At 42.5% G+C, this 14,496-nt stretch overlaps 1 protein-coding gene across 1 annotated transcript in view; it reads left to right on the top strand.

Annotated features, from left to right (window-relative positions):
- Nucleotides 1-2,278: 2,278 nt before the first annotated feature.
- PRKAA2 (protein kinase AMP-activated catalytic subunit alpha 2) overlaps nucleotides 2,279-14,496 on the top strand; it is a 26,108-nt gene continuing 13,890 nt past the window's right edge. Inside the window, 5 exon segments of the mRNA XM_048496763.1 lie at nucleotides 2,279-2,623; nucleotides 8,506-8,647; nucleotides 9,780-9,873; nucleotides 12,160-12,304; nucleotides 14,059-14,146. Of these exon segments, the coding sequence (XP_048352720.1) occupies nucleotides 2,515-2,623; nucleotides 8,506-8,647; nucleotides 9,780-9,873; nucleotides 12,160-12,304; nucleotides 14,059-14,146 (578 nt within the window). The 5' untranslated portion in view covers nucleotides 2,279-2,514.

Genomic DNA, 14,496 nt, shown 5'->3' with positions numbered 1-14,496 from the left:
TTCTCTCCTATGTCCAGGTTGGTTTATCATGGCTAATTTCCGCTATTGCTGACTTTTTTTCTGGCTGGGAAATAGTCTTTGAGCCCAGTGCCTTTCGTGGTTCTTTTGATACGTGTCTGTTCCAGCGGCTTTAAGCGCTTTTGGTTGTTCCTATCGCTGAGACTTGTCCACAGCTGCATGGTATTTTGCTTTATAGACTCCTGCAGTAGCTAAAGGATCCTCTCTTATCCTTTGCTGAACGTGAGCATCCAAGTTGCCAATTTTCTTAAAGTGGGTCTGTAGACTGTTTGTAGGTTGTAGCTTCTTCATCAGTCGGATTTCCTGTGCTTAATCCAGTGGTTCCCTTGATGTATGGTGTAAGAAACACCTTCCCTCTAGATGGCTCTTTATCTTTGTTCATGTGGTTTGTTCTTGGTCTTGCAGCCCTTCTGATTTCTGTGTTAGAGTAACCATTAGCCATTTTGTTAAAGTAGTTTTTACCTTTTGACATGCTGCTACCTACACCCATAGGAGTGCTTTTGGCAACTGGCTTTTGCCAATATGATTTTAAAACAGAAATATATATAAATAATATTCTGGGGGTCCTTTGGGTCGTTACACCTGGAAGGGTGGCAGAGAGAGAGGTGATGGGGAGAGAGACAGAAACTGATGGTCATGGAGGAAAGAGTACGAAAAGCAGTGGCAGGAAGGAGAAAGAGTGATTCAGTGAATTAGGGGGAGAGGGCAGAAAACAAAGGTGGGGGTAATGGGATGGCTGCTCCTGCAAGTTTCTTGTAGGCCCCTGCTTGGAATAATAAGAGGGGAAAATAATTATTTCCACACTTCTGTCTCTTAAGCCTCAACTTTTTGAGTCTCAACAAAAGTGAATAATAAATGAGGTAAATGCATAAACTTGCACTTATTGCCGCTCCTCCTATTTTAAAGCCTGATTGTTTTTGTAAATTACAATCTCCTATTTAACTGTGCCAGCCCAATTTGTCCTGAGAAAGTGGAATTTCTGAATTATTCCTCACTATTCGATGTCACCAATAATTTTCTGTTCAATGACTGTTCAAATTCGTGAAAACTCCTCAGGATCTAGATTTTTGGTTGTAGAGTAAATCTTACCCTTTCCCAGCCAAAATAATCATGCATGGGTCCAAATCGAGATATCTGTCATTCACATCCTCCCCCCCCCACACCGCCCGTCCGCCCCCCCCCCGACCCACGCGAAACACCGCGTGTCACAAATGTCCTAATTGCCGAGTGGGAAATAACTGCAAATCCAATTCAACAGCCTGGTCTAGTCAGAACCTCAGCTTAGTGAGCCACTAAACTTCAACTCAGTCAATACTGCGAAAAGAGGGGAGCCGAGCAGAACTGTTTAAATTAAGAGAGTCTCTGAGCATGTGCAGACGCTTTTCCTGTATGCTGATCCACATCGCCGGTAGAGTCGGAGGAGGCTGCTTCTAGGCCAGGGGTCGGGAACCCGTGGCTCGCGAGCCGCATGCGGCTCTTCCGCCGCTGTTCTGCGGCTCCATGAGCCAAGCCGCGGGGCCCATCTTCACCCGCCCTGCAAGGAGCAGGGCGGGCGCTTCACTCGCCCGGCGGCTTGGCCTGGCCGAGCCGCCAAGACCCTCTTCACCCGCCCTGCAAGGAGCAGGGCGCGCGCTTCACTCGCCTGGTGGCTTGGCCTGGCCGGCCGCCGGGACCCTCTTCACCCGCCCTGCAAGGAGCAGGGCGGGCGCTTCACTCGCCCGGCGGGCGGCCAGACCGAGCCGCCGAGAACCTTCTTTCTTCACCTGTCTTTCCTGTGCAAGGAAACCCATGGGCGGGCGCCTTCACTCACCCGGCGGCCGTAGCCAGACCGAGCCGCCCGGGACCCTCTTCAGTACCCGCCTCTTGCAAGGAGCAGGGCGGGCGCTTTACTCACCCGGTGGCCAGCCAGACCGAGCCAGCCGGGACCTCTCTTCACACCCGCTCTGTAAGGAGCAGGGCGGGCGGCTTCATCTCCACCCGGCGGCCAGCCAGACCGAGCTAAGCTGAGATCCTCTCTCACCTTTGCCTAAAGCAAGGAGCAGGGCGGGCGCTTCACTCACCCGGCGGCCAGCCAGACCGAGCCGCCGGGACCCTCTTCACCCGCCCTGCAAGGAGCAGGGCGGGCGCTTTACTCGCCCGGCAGCCGCCGGGCCCATCTACGCCTGCCCTGCAGGCGGGGGGAGGGGTGAGCGGCCGGTGGGGGCGCCAGCGAGCAAGTGGGCGGGGGAGCGGAGGGGGGGGCGTGCGAGGGAGCGGGGGAGGGGGAGCCAAATGGCTCTTTGAGGGGAAAAGGTTCCCGACCCCTGTTCTAGGCAAACAGAATCCCCATCTTTTCCTGTTCTGTAGCGCCCAGGCCGGACTCAGCCACCCCTTACCTGTCCGCCTCCCCCTCCCGCCCGGTCGCCATGCGCTGCCTCGTCGCCCGCCCCGTCTCCCCTCCCGGCCCTGCTGCATTGTGGTCCGGCCCGGCCGGTGGCGGCGGCAGCGTAAAACGGCATGAAGATGGCTGAGAAGCCTCCGCAGAAGCCGCACGACGGGCGAGTGAAGATCGGCCACTATGTGCTTGGGGACACGCTGGGGGTCGGCACCTTCGGCAAAGTCAAGAGCTGAGTATGGGGCTGCGCAGGGGCGGGATGTCGGGGCGCCGCAGGACCGCGCATGCGGGCGGGGGGGGGGTGAACAGAGAGAGACGGGGAGGCTTCATCTTTTCCCCAGCCCTTCATTGGCTGCAAATGCCCTTGGATGGCGGGCTGACCGTTTCTTTCTTGCGACACCCCAAATGCATAGCCCAGTGCTCCCTTCCGCACCCCCCCCCCCCATTAAATTCAGAAAGGCAAAGGGATGCTCAGAGACTTGCAAGGAGAGGAGGGTCTACATCACCATTATGATGGTGTGTAGGAAATAATGAAGGTGACTTCCGATCTAGAGCCCTTAGTAGTCGTTCAGCCGGCTGACCTATCCTGTCCACTACTTACACCACCTGTGGAACTCCCCGTGAGATGATCAGCAGAAAGGTGGCCTTCTAGGTGGTTCTAATACATAAATAAATTCTGTGATCTGTTGTGCATTTTCACACACTTGATATAATATGTGTATGAGAAAAGGAGAAGTCTTTGTCCAGTGAGGCTTCCATTGACCCCAAAGTAGAAATCATTCAACTTTATGACATCTCCTGATATGTAAGTCTTTAGCTGCATAATAAAATAGGAGTCCAGTGAAACCTTAAAGACTCACCAAATGTATTCCGGCTTACCCTTTCCAATAAGTACTTGTTCTTTAAAGTGCTACTGGTTTCTTTCTTTCTTTCTTTCTTTCTTTCTTTCTTTCTTTCTTTCTTTCTTTCTTTCTTTCTTTCTTTTTGTGCTACAGATACTTGAGATTAGTCAGACTAGGAAAAAAGTGTTTGAAGTTGGTAACATTTGAGGGACTTCCTTGCAAGGTTGATGAGAGTTAGTACCTCACTTCTCAGAATTCAGTTGAACTAATATTCACACCTTTTACCAAGATTGTTCTTCCAGTTGAAGCAAAGAACTCAAAGATATTCTGGTTTCAGTGCACATGCTATTTCATTTAAAAAATATTTTTAGGCATTTTATGATGATAAATTAGTGTATCTTTCTCTTCCTAGCTTTCTGGCAATAGATACCAGCATAGCACAGGCCTGGGTTACAATTCTACACAACAAACAATGCTCTTGTCTCCACCTTTAAAGACATCCAAGCAGTCTTAACAGCTCCCAAAGGAGTGAAACAGTTATATCTGGGCATCTCTGTTGCTTACATTCAGCAAATGATGGATAAGCAAAACAGGCTGTTTATTATTAATTATTAATGTATCATCACTAAGAAACCACATGCAAACAGTTAGAGATGATGAAGAGAAGGTGGCCTACTTAGCACATTAGTCATGCTTTTGCTTTGTTTTATTAATTGGGATAAGTTGCTCTGTTTTCCACTGAATTTCAGTAAGGTCAAGATATTGAATATGGAATATTCAAATTATCACTCTTAACATTGGGCCCTAGAGTAAATCACCTTTCATTCTGATTTTGTCTATGTGAACCTGACATTGTTTTTGCATTGTTTGAAAGAATGAGATACCAGATGAAATGATAGCATTAGACCACCTTCTGATAACAGTAGACAAGAGAAAGCAGAAGAAGCACACTGGCATGTGTGATGTGTTGTGTCCATCTTCTAAGGATACATAGGGTTGCCAGCTGACCAGAAAAAAATGCCTGACCTAATTTTTGGTGCAGGATCTGAAGATTGTAAAAATAAGTGCCATTGCATACCAATATTGGCAAATCAAGTTGCTGGCAAATGTACAGGAACCCAAGCCAGTCCAAAAATTAACAACACTAATTATGAAATTTAAAGCATCAAGATTCCATTGTCTTGAGATCTATATTTACGGCAGCCTAGACAAATGAGCTCTGAGGGGATCTTGGGAGTCCAGTTTGAACCTGACCTGTGAAGTGCATTAATAGAGTGACCAAATATTACTGCAGGGTAAAAAAACCTTCATCTACTGAGATGTCTTCCTCTACACAATTATTATATTTTCTTTTGTATGTGGACATTCTGAATACAAAAAGCACTCTTTTTTTATAGAGGCAGGCATTTCACACAGAAATAGACCTAAGATTGTGGTAGCCCTTGAGTTTAGGCTGTTTGTGTATGGCGGTAGCAGCAGGTAACCTAAGGCTGAGGGTTTCCAGGCTCAGAAAATAAATCATTCTTTAGGTCTCCTATTTTTATGGTCATTTTTATTTGGAGCATTTCCTAGAGTGACTTCAATTGAATATACAACTTTTCCAGTGGCAAGGTAGTGTATGTCCCTCTTACATGTAGAGGCATAGGTTTTCACTTAGCCTCCGGTCACAGTTAACCTATGGGCTGCACATGTAAATTATACACCAAAGCATTTTTTAACTATTTGTTTTCCTTTTCAGCATGTATGGAGGCTCATAAAAAGGGCAAGCCAGAAGGTTTTTATTGGAAGCGTGGCCAGGCATTTTATTTTTAGAACACTCTTATTGAGGAAAGAATTCAGGCTGTTCTTATCTCTGCTAATAATAGTGACTTGCTCAGCCTTTGCACAGCTCCTGCATCATCACTCTGCCCCTTTCTGTAGTTGGGCCGACTCTGCAATCCCAGATTGCCTCTTTCTTCCAAGAACAACCTTGCTGTAAAATTCTGTAACTCTGAAGTGAAATATTAAACTCTGCACATGTAATAGTTTGGGCTACCATAAAGATTCTTGGACACTTAACATAGTGTCATTCCACTGTTTGCTAAAAGCAAACATAAGGTTCTGTACCTTGTTGTATTTTATAAAACTAGTTATTTCAGCCTGTAATATAACTATGGGTAGAGGCCACTGAAATCAGCTTTTTTCTTAAATTAAAGTGTCCTTTTGCAAAGCAGTTGTTTCAAACTGATACCCATTCTCCTTGAAAGTTACTGAGTGATTCTGGACAGAGAGTGGACAGGAATGCTACCAGGTGCTCATCATTAAGGCACAAGGAGAGTTGAATGGAGGATCGGAGGCAAGTTGTGGAAAAAATCATATAAGGTTTCCTTAGTAACAAGTTCTGAAATCTGTGCTGAAAAAAAGCCACTTAATTTTTAACACATCAGCTATTATATGAGTGTTGATTCTGATCTATTTTAAAATTCTTAATTTTGCTAAATCTTGGGTTACATTCTGAATTGTTTCTTTCTTAAAAATCTCTCACTTTCGCAATTGAACTTTTTATTTGAATGTTCGTGGTTCCTACTTTAGATGTGAACCTCAAAAAAAGAGAATAAGTATGCAATGCTGTGCACAGTTACTTGAAAGTAAGTTCTGCTAAGTAGATATGGAAGGGCTTGTGCTTCAAACCATTTTTTAGTTTTAGTTTAAACTAGTTTAGTTAGTTTAGTTTTTAGTTTTTTAGTTTAGTTTTTTAGTTTAAGGCTTTCACTGCCGGAATCACTGGGCTGTTGTGTGGTTTCTGGGCTGTATGGCTGGGTTCTAGTAGCATTTTCTCCTGACTCTTTGCCTGCATCTGTGGCTGGCATCTTCAGAGGATCTGAAGGTAGTAAAGCAAGTGGAGTATATATGTTATAGCTTTTGTTTGTTTGTTTTCTTTCTCAGTTGTATATGGTATAAGCAATGGAATAGTGCAGTTGATGTCTTTGGAAATGGAGCAGAATGAACCATCTGGGTACTTAAGGCTAACTGTGGCTATTTCCTGATGATGAAAACCTAGAAATCTGTTCAAATATAGTTATCCCTTCCACATCACCGGTCTTAGGGGCACAGCTCCCCCTCCCCCCCCTCCCCAAAAAAAATCTGGAAATCCACATAAAATGTTTTGGTCCTCCCTTCGTACCAGAGAATAAGTCTGATTTTTTCTTTTTTTTCTCTTTTTTAACTTTAAAAATAAATTGTGTATATTTATGGTATTTAAAGATAAAATATTTTGATATTATACAACACTATACATATATTTTATGCATTTCTTAGTTTCTAAATCTGTTCTGTCGTCTGCTGGCCTTCACATGTTGTCTGCAGCTTCTGAAAAACTTCCAAAACTTCCTATTTAATTTCTTAGGCTGACCGGCAATATATCAAAACCACAATGGGGAAAGTCAAGATGTGGAAGGGATAACTGTAGAAACTGACTTGTAGACAGTCAGTGGCAGCTTAGAAAACTGCAACTCAGGAGAATAGATCTCATAGGAATGTTCCAGACATGATGAAAAAGTGATATTCCAGATCCTTCAGCTTCAACTATGGAAGCCATTCCTGTGTCTATCCATGTCCTGCTCAAGCTTGAGGTCTACCAATTCAAGTCAACAGACTGAATTCAACAGAGCAGAAATGTTGTTAGAGCAGAGCCTGAAGATAGACTGGAGACAAGCCCTCCCACAAGGAGGCAAAATTGCAAGATACAGCTCCTTGGCAGCTGTTCTTTAAAGGTACCACATTTGGTTACACTGGAGAGGCCAGCTTAGAGAGATGTCAGGCACTGGATCTGGCTTTCAGATAGGTGTTTTGGATCTGAGTCTGTGGAAGAAGGTGTTGTTTCCCAGAGTGACTGATATGACCCAGTCTCTTGGGCTTCTGCAATATTTCCAGAGAACTAATTGAGGTGGCCTGAATACCAACTCCTGAGTTTAGTTTTTTCCATTATGCTCTTTTACCCAGTGGGAAGGAGTCAGTGTCCTGTTCCATGACAATTCAGGGAAGCAGTTAATAAAGATACACCACTACTACGGTAGGAAAGCAAATCCTCTTCAGACAGTAACATCTGTTGGGTCCCTGAGAAAGCCATCTTTAGGGATACAGCTCTGTGAGGAACACATGGATGGAAAAGGATGACTGATAAAAAATGAGGTCAGATGGAGAGCATAAAAACTTTCTTTCTGTTCCCTCCAATTATTGTAAAATATTTCAAAATCCCACGTATTTCTTGGGGTAGTGATTGGAGTGTTGCCCTAAGATCTGAGAGACCAGGTTCAGGGTTTTTTTAAATATATAATTATAATGAATGTACATATTACTTATATAATCAAAATCAAATATAGTCTATGTCAGAATTAAGTATCAAATGGATCTGCATTTATAATCTTATTGATGAAGATAAACTAACATGGACTAGTATACTGGATAAAAACAATTTTAACTATTAATATTTTAGGTGGTTTAACTAATTTTAAGTATAGTCTTATTTTTAAAAGGAAATTAATAAACAAATATGGATGGTTATATCTACAGAAAAACTATTATAATGATCCAAAAAGTCTTACATTCAGGTTCAAATTCTTGTTCAGCCATTGAATCTCATTGGGTGATTTTGAACCAGTTATACACTCTGAACCTCGCTTACCTCACAGGAAGAGCAGAGAACAATGTAAGCTGCTTGGATCCCCATTGTTCTTTCTTACAAACAGATGTGCACATGTACATGCTGGATGCACATGTGCGCATTGTAACATGTGAAGGGATTAGTGCCTGGGTGCAAGTGTTCTAATTCAAACAAATAAATAAGTGGAAATTTCATTGTTCTCCTTGTTCTCTTACTAAAGATCACACCCTTTAGTGACTCATATCTGGAGAGCACTATACAATGATGAAATGTAGTGTCTCTGAAGCTCTTTGCATGTATATGATGTGGGTCCTCAGTATTTAGTTTAAATTAGTTTATTCAATTTATATCCCGCCCTCTACCGAAGGGCTCAGGGCGGCGCACAACAATAGTATAAGTAACAATATCAATATCAGCAATATCAGCAATTTGAAGGGCTTATCTGCCAGGGGGAAAAAGTTTGGGGTTTTTTACCTCTAGCTCGTTGGCTTTGAGCCAGAAATCTCCAAAAGATTATTGTTCTTGTATGAATAATAAGAGCAATGGAAATCACATTTAAGTTACCTAAATGGCTTTTCTTGGAGCAATGATGTTTCTTTCAGTTAACGTTCCACTTCTTAAAAATCTAGTTGGAGAACACCAGCTCACAGGACACAAAGTGGCGGTCAAAATTTTGAACAGACAAAAAATCCGCAGTTTGGATGTGGTTGGGAAGATCAAACGAGAAATTCAAAACCTAAAACTTTTCCGGCATCCCCATATCATCAAACTGTAAGTCTTCCTGGTTATACTGCATGTTAGATACATAGTGCATGAAATGGGATGACTTAATTTCATCTCTGTATTCCAGGTATTTTGTTGAGTCTCTCATTAATAGTTTCAAGGATAAAGTTGTTCTGTACAAAAATATACAGGGTCTGTAATGGAATACAGCTGGTTTAGAACTGCCAGATTTGGTACATGATCTGTGTGAGGGAACATTCTGAGGAGCTGGTCATCTGTTTTTTTATGCGTGCTTCTTGTGTTTTTGAGGGTTGGACTTGGACTGGAGGGATGTGGATTTGAATTGTGGGATGAAGCAGACTAACAGTGAAATCCTAAAAAGAGTTACGTCTTTCTAACATCATTGGTAAGACTGGGATATAACTGTGTTTAGGATGCTGCAAGTTAACCTCAGTGGCATATTTGCCAAGGGACGGGGGTACTCTCTGTCCCGGGCACCACTGATCTGGTCATTTGGGGGTGCAAAATCAGCCCCCCACATGACCAGGAAGACGGCAAGGCAGCAGGAAGTCCTGCTTCCTTTTCGTCTTCTGGCACCCTTGGCCCCGCCCATGTTGTCATCGACATGGACAGGGCCAAGAAAGTCAGAGGACTCGCCCCCCTCCCTGCTGCCGGCTCCAAGCCAGCAGCCGGCAGTCACTTCTGCCCTCCCCTCTGGGGAGGACAGAAACAACTGGAAGGCTCTGTGCTGGGACTTTTGCTTTTCTATCTTTGATTGGCACAGTTCAGGTTCTCTATGTTTTCTTTACTCTGAACATTGCCTTTGCATTGTTAGACATTCTTGCACATTTTTAGCGATAGTTGAAGTTAAGAGGGATAGTCCCAGGTAAGGTGGGTTTATCAAGCAAATATTCAAAGAATCATCTAAAGGTTAAGGGAATAAAAAGGTAAATCTGTCAAACACCAATTGGAAACAGCCCAGAAAATAATTTCTATGTGCTTATATCTTGAAAATTTTATCAATTTCATTTTCAGAAATAGAAAGCAATTATGTGGAAAGTGAAATCCAGTTATTTTGAGGAAGACATTAGGTTAGTGATATATGTTAAGACTCTACTGTTTTCTTAATGGTGAAAGCTTTTCAGTCAAGAAATTATCTTTTTTTGCTCATTTTTAATAGGTACCAGGTCATCAGCACGCCAACAGATTTTTTCATGGTTATGGAATATGTTTCCGGCGGGGAATTGTTTGATTACATCTGTAAAAATGGACGTGTAAGTGGCCTTTCTGATAGTGGTAAATGTGTGGGGTTGAGGAGCACATAAGTATGAGAATAGTGTAGCGAAAAAGAGTAGTTTTGCTCAATGAGACTCGTTTTGAGGTCTTTAAGGCCAAAAATAGGTCTCACTTTATCACATTCTCGTCCATAATGGCATACAGCTGTCTTGCCACTGCTATAACATTTTATCATTTGCAGCTATTCCCTATAATGTTCACTGAAAACATTCTTCTAGTTCATCTTGCTTCAGGTTATATACCATTTTCATAAACTAGTATCATAGCAACTGTTCCTAGCTTGCTATTTTTTAACCTATAGTATTCAGTATTGTTTATTGTAGAGTGACACCACTGACTTATGTGGAAATTCTTCAGTGAGATTCAGTTGGGCATACTATGTAGTCATAAGAGAGAGAGAGAGTGTGTGTGTGTGTACCCTACAATGACAGTGTAATTTTTTGTGACATTGTGCTAATTAATTTGGGCAATCCTAAGTACTCATTTGCTCTTTTAAGTATATCTTAATAATCATTAGTTGGTGATATAATTACTTAGCAATAACAATGAACCACAGAATTACCTAGAATATGTGCCGGAGGTCAGGCTAAGAAGCAGATACAATTGCTGTCCTCTGTAAATACATGTTTTACAGGTAATCAGCACAATTCACTGATGAAAGGGTTGGTTTTTTTAAAAAAATTCTTACTCTTTATTTGTTCAAATGTTCCTGAAACTGAGCTATTTCTGAGTGCTTACGTTTAGAATCCAAATCCTCTATAATAGTAATAATAGTAACAATAATTTTATTTCCAGTGCATCAATTCATAGGTTAGAACAGGGGTTGGCAACCCGCGGCTCCAGAGCCGCATGTGGCTCTTTCGTCCTTGTACTGCGGCTCTCTTGTCTGGTGCCTGGGAAGGAGGAGAAAGGACGCCAGAGGGAGGAAGGAGGGTGCGGGGAAGGAGGCGTTCTCGCCACGTCCCAAGTGCAACTTGCCGTTGTTGGCATCACCGCTGCTGTCTTCCCCGCCCCCTCCTTCCTTCCTTCCTCCAGCGTCCTTTCCCCTCCTTCCCTCGTCTGGCGCCTGCTGTCACCTGCCTGGCTGGGGGCATCCCCCATAAGTGCAGCCTCCCCTGCAACTTACTCTGTCCATCAGCTTGATTGGCTGGCTTGCAGACTGAAGGCAGGGCTTGGGGAAGCCGGGGGCAGGGCTTGGGGAGGCGGGCCACGCGCCCATGACTCTTTGGGTGTTAGAGGCTGCCGACCCCTGGGTTAGAAGAACATGAAGCTGTTATCTCTTTAATTCTCATGAAGCCATTAGCAGAGCTGACATTCCTACCCCATATATTATATAACTGACAACTCATCAAGTAACTTTGTGATTTTGTTTCTGTCAAGTTGCAGCCAATTTATGCATCCCCGTAACATTTTCAAGACGAGATGTTCAAAGGTGGTTTGCCTTGCTCTGCCACTTTGTAAAATTTAGTATAAAGTTTTTTTCTCCAGCAGTCTTAAATTTTCCTAATTTGATCTATTGCTTCTAATTCATTCAGCAACAAGTATTATAATAAACTGTATAATTATGCTTAGTTATAAAATATAAAGTATATAATCATCATGATTACAGCATTATGATTAACGAGTGAGGCTCATCAATTAATGGCCTGAACACTGTTTAAAAATAGAGCTTCTATTAACAGACTTCGCCAGCTCGAGCTTCCTAACTACCTCATTTTTAATGCATGTGAAGAGTAGCATGAGGTGGCAGAAGGACAGTGTGACTTAATATTATATTGGAGGATATCAATTTTAAATGTTACTACATCATTCTCCTTTCATTCTGCTGTTCCCTGAAGAGATATATTGAAAGTGTGGGGAGATTAAACCTGTCCTTTCCTTTCACTCTACCTGATACGATGGCTCAGGATGAGAGTAAAAGGCTATGAGGAAAATTTTTGAAAAAAGCGGAGTGCTCTTCTGTAGGATCCTCCATATTGTCGAGATTTAGGAGAAAATAGTGCCCATGTGTGTGGCAGTGGTAGCAGTGAGAATTTTCAAAGCCAGGAGTTGAATGTTTTTGAAGATTAAGAGCCTTTACTTACTTAGCAGCTTTGATTCTAAGACTTGACTCATGAAGTACTATCTTTGAATTCCCCCAGATATGCACCTGCTTAATGTTGTTCACTGTAATGCTGTCCCTCATGACTCATAGAGACACCTCTTGCTTTGCGAGACTTAAAAAAAAACCTTGTCTATTCTTTCCCATGCTTCATTTAACATAGGTTGAAGAGGCTGAAGCAAGGCGCCTTTTTCAACAAATTCTGTCGGCTGTGGATTACTGTCATCGGCATATGGTGGTTCACAGAGACCTGAAACCGGAGAATGTGCTGTTGGATGCACACATGAATGCCAAAATAGCTGATTTTGGTATGTGACTCCAGCAGCATTCCAGTAATGCAATCCACTGTAAGCCACTCGCTAGAGTGTGTTAAGGCAAACATCCTTCAAAGAACCCAGAATCAATTTTCATCACCATTAGCAGTTTCTTTTCTACTGTGAAAAGCTTCACTCATTATAAACATTGGCCTAGTTCTAGCTGGGCCAGTACATTTACATCCAAGCTATACAATATCAGAGTACTAGTGGGACCCCATATGATTGACTGCTTCTCTAGTCACAACATTTGTAAAGAAGTCACCATGTAAAGGCTTCTTCCTCATGTCTGTTTTTCTCTCTGGAGAGAACTGCTTTTGTATGAAAAAGCAGAAAGACTCTTTTGAACAAGAGTTAAAGGTTTGTCTATGATAGTATTTTATTTCTATATTTAATCCACACCAATGGTAAGTATCTTGTTATTTCATTTGAAAGAAGTATTTTTCCTCATTTCTTTGTCTCACCAAGCATGATCATGTACCTTCAAGCACAGAGGGCTAAGCTTTGATCCACCACATCATCCTTATCTACTGTGGATATTCACAACAATATGCCAGGCTAGGCACTGCAACCTGAGGCCCTTTCTCCATATGATGTTGAGTGACCTGCTCCTTTCTTGGCCTCTGCACAGAATTTACTCTAACTTGTGATGATAGTCACCTGTGTGCAAAAGTTGACAAAATAGTTCCCAAAGGGCTTCCCTTACACAAACTGACTGAAAGCTTTAAGAAGTTAGCTTACAATATGAAACAGCTTTTACAAAGACAGCCTTTGTGCTTTATGATTGTAGTTCTAATCTTAACAAAAGATATCACAGAGCTGGAAAACGTGCCAAACAGAGCAACCAAGATAATTAAAGGGTTGAGGTACCTTTCTTATGGGAAAGGCCAAAGTCTGGGGGTTTTTTTAATTTAGAAAAGATACAACTAAAGAGATGTATAAAATTGTGCCACGAGGGGGCAGCAAGAATTTCTTCTTCATCTCCCAAAATACTAGAACTCAGGACACCCAGTGTAAATAATGGGGAATAGATTTGGGCCTGGCAATCCGCAAGTAAATAAGCTGTGGAATTCGCTACTGGTGGATGTAGTGATGAACCACAAGAAAAAGAGTTTGGATTTATCCCCTGCTTTTCTCAAAGCAGTTTACAAACTTCCCTTTCCCTACAACCATGTGAAGTAGGTGAGGCTGAGAGAATTCAGAGGGAACTGGGACTAGCTCAAGGTCACCCAGCAGGCTTCTTGTGTAGGAGTGGGAAATCAAACCCGGTTCTCCAGATTAGAGTCCACCGCTGTTAACCACTTTACCATGGTGGCTGTCCCATACAAGCATGTATGGCTTTAAAAGATTCACAGTCACATCTATGGTTACTAGCCAAGATTACTAATGACTATATATCAAGAATAAACAGAGTATCAGGGTTAGGAGGCAACATTGGGGAATTGCCTTGGCCTTTATGTCCTATTGTTGGCCTTCGAGAGTAAGTGGTTGTCCACTGTGTGATACAAGATGTTGGACCACATATACCACTTCTCTAATCCCGCAGGGCTCTTCTTGTGTTCCTAAGCAAATATGCCAGATTTCTAAGAATCCTGTTGTGTGATTTTGTTTGTTAATTTTGCTAATGTATGATTTACCTTGCTCCTTCTGTGGTGGTTCTTCCCCTCCCTCTTTTTTATTATAATGATGTCCAAAGTCCCTAACATTTGAGTGCATTTGTGTATGTCAACATGGGACAATCTTTTTAGGACTTTCCAACATGATGTCTGATGGCGAATTTCTGCGAACAAGCTGTGGTTCACCCAACTATGCAGCACCTGAAGTTATCTCTGGAAGGTAGGACATGAAACCATTGGATGCCCATTTAAAAAAAATACATGGTTTTGGAATGGAGATTTTTTCCGTGGCTGAGAAACTTGTAGTCATGGATGAATTTAATCATTGTTCACAGGGCTTTAGAATGTATGATTTAGATTTCATCAATTAACAGCAGCACAAACAGTACTTAGCAAAGACCCCAAGATTTGACCAGCGTTGCAGAGTATGATTAGTCCTGGACCAGTTGAGAAACACTTTATTTCCCGTCACTTCACTAAGGCATGCATAGAAACTGGGCATATCTTGGTTAAGAAATATCCAAAACAAATAGAGTGGTACAGAACATGTTAGAGACATTTGAAGAATGT

This window comes from Sphaerodactylus townsendi, linkage group LG05 (genome assembly GCF_021028975.2).
Source record: "Sphaerodactylus townsendi isolate TG3544 linkage group LG05, MPM_Stown_v2.3, whole genome shotgun sequence".
In the NCBI taxonomy this organism is placed as follows: domain Eukaryota; kingdom Metazoa; phylum Chordata; class Lepidosauria; order Squamata; family Sphaerodactylidae; genus Sphaerodactylus; species Sphaerodactylus townsendi.
This window is presented reverse-complemented; position numbering and strand designations above follow the sequence as displayed.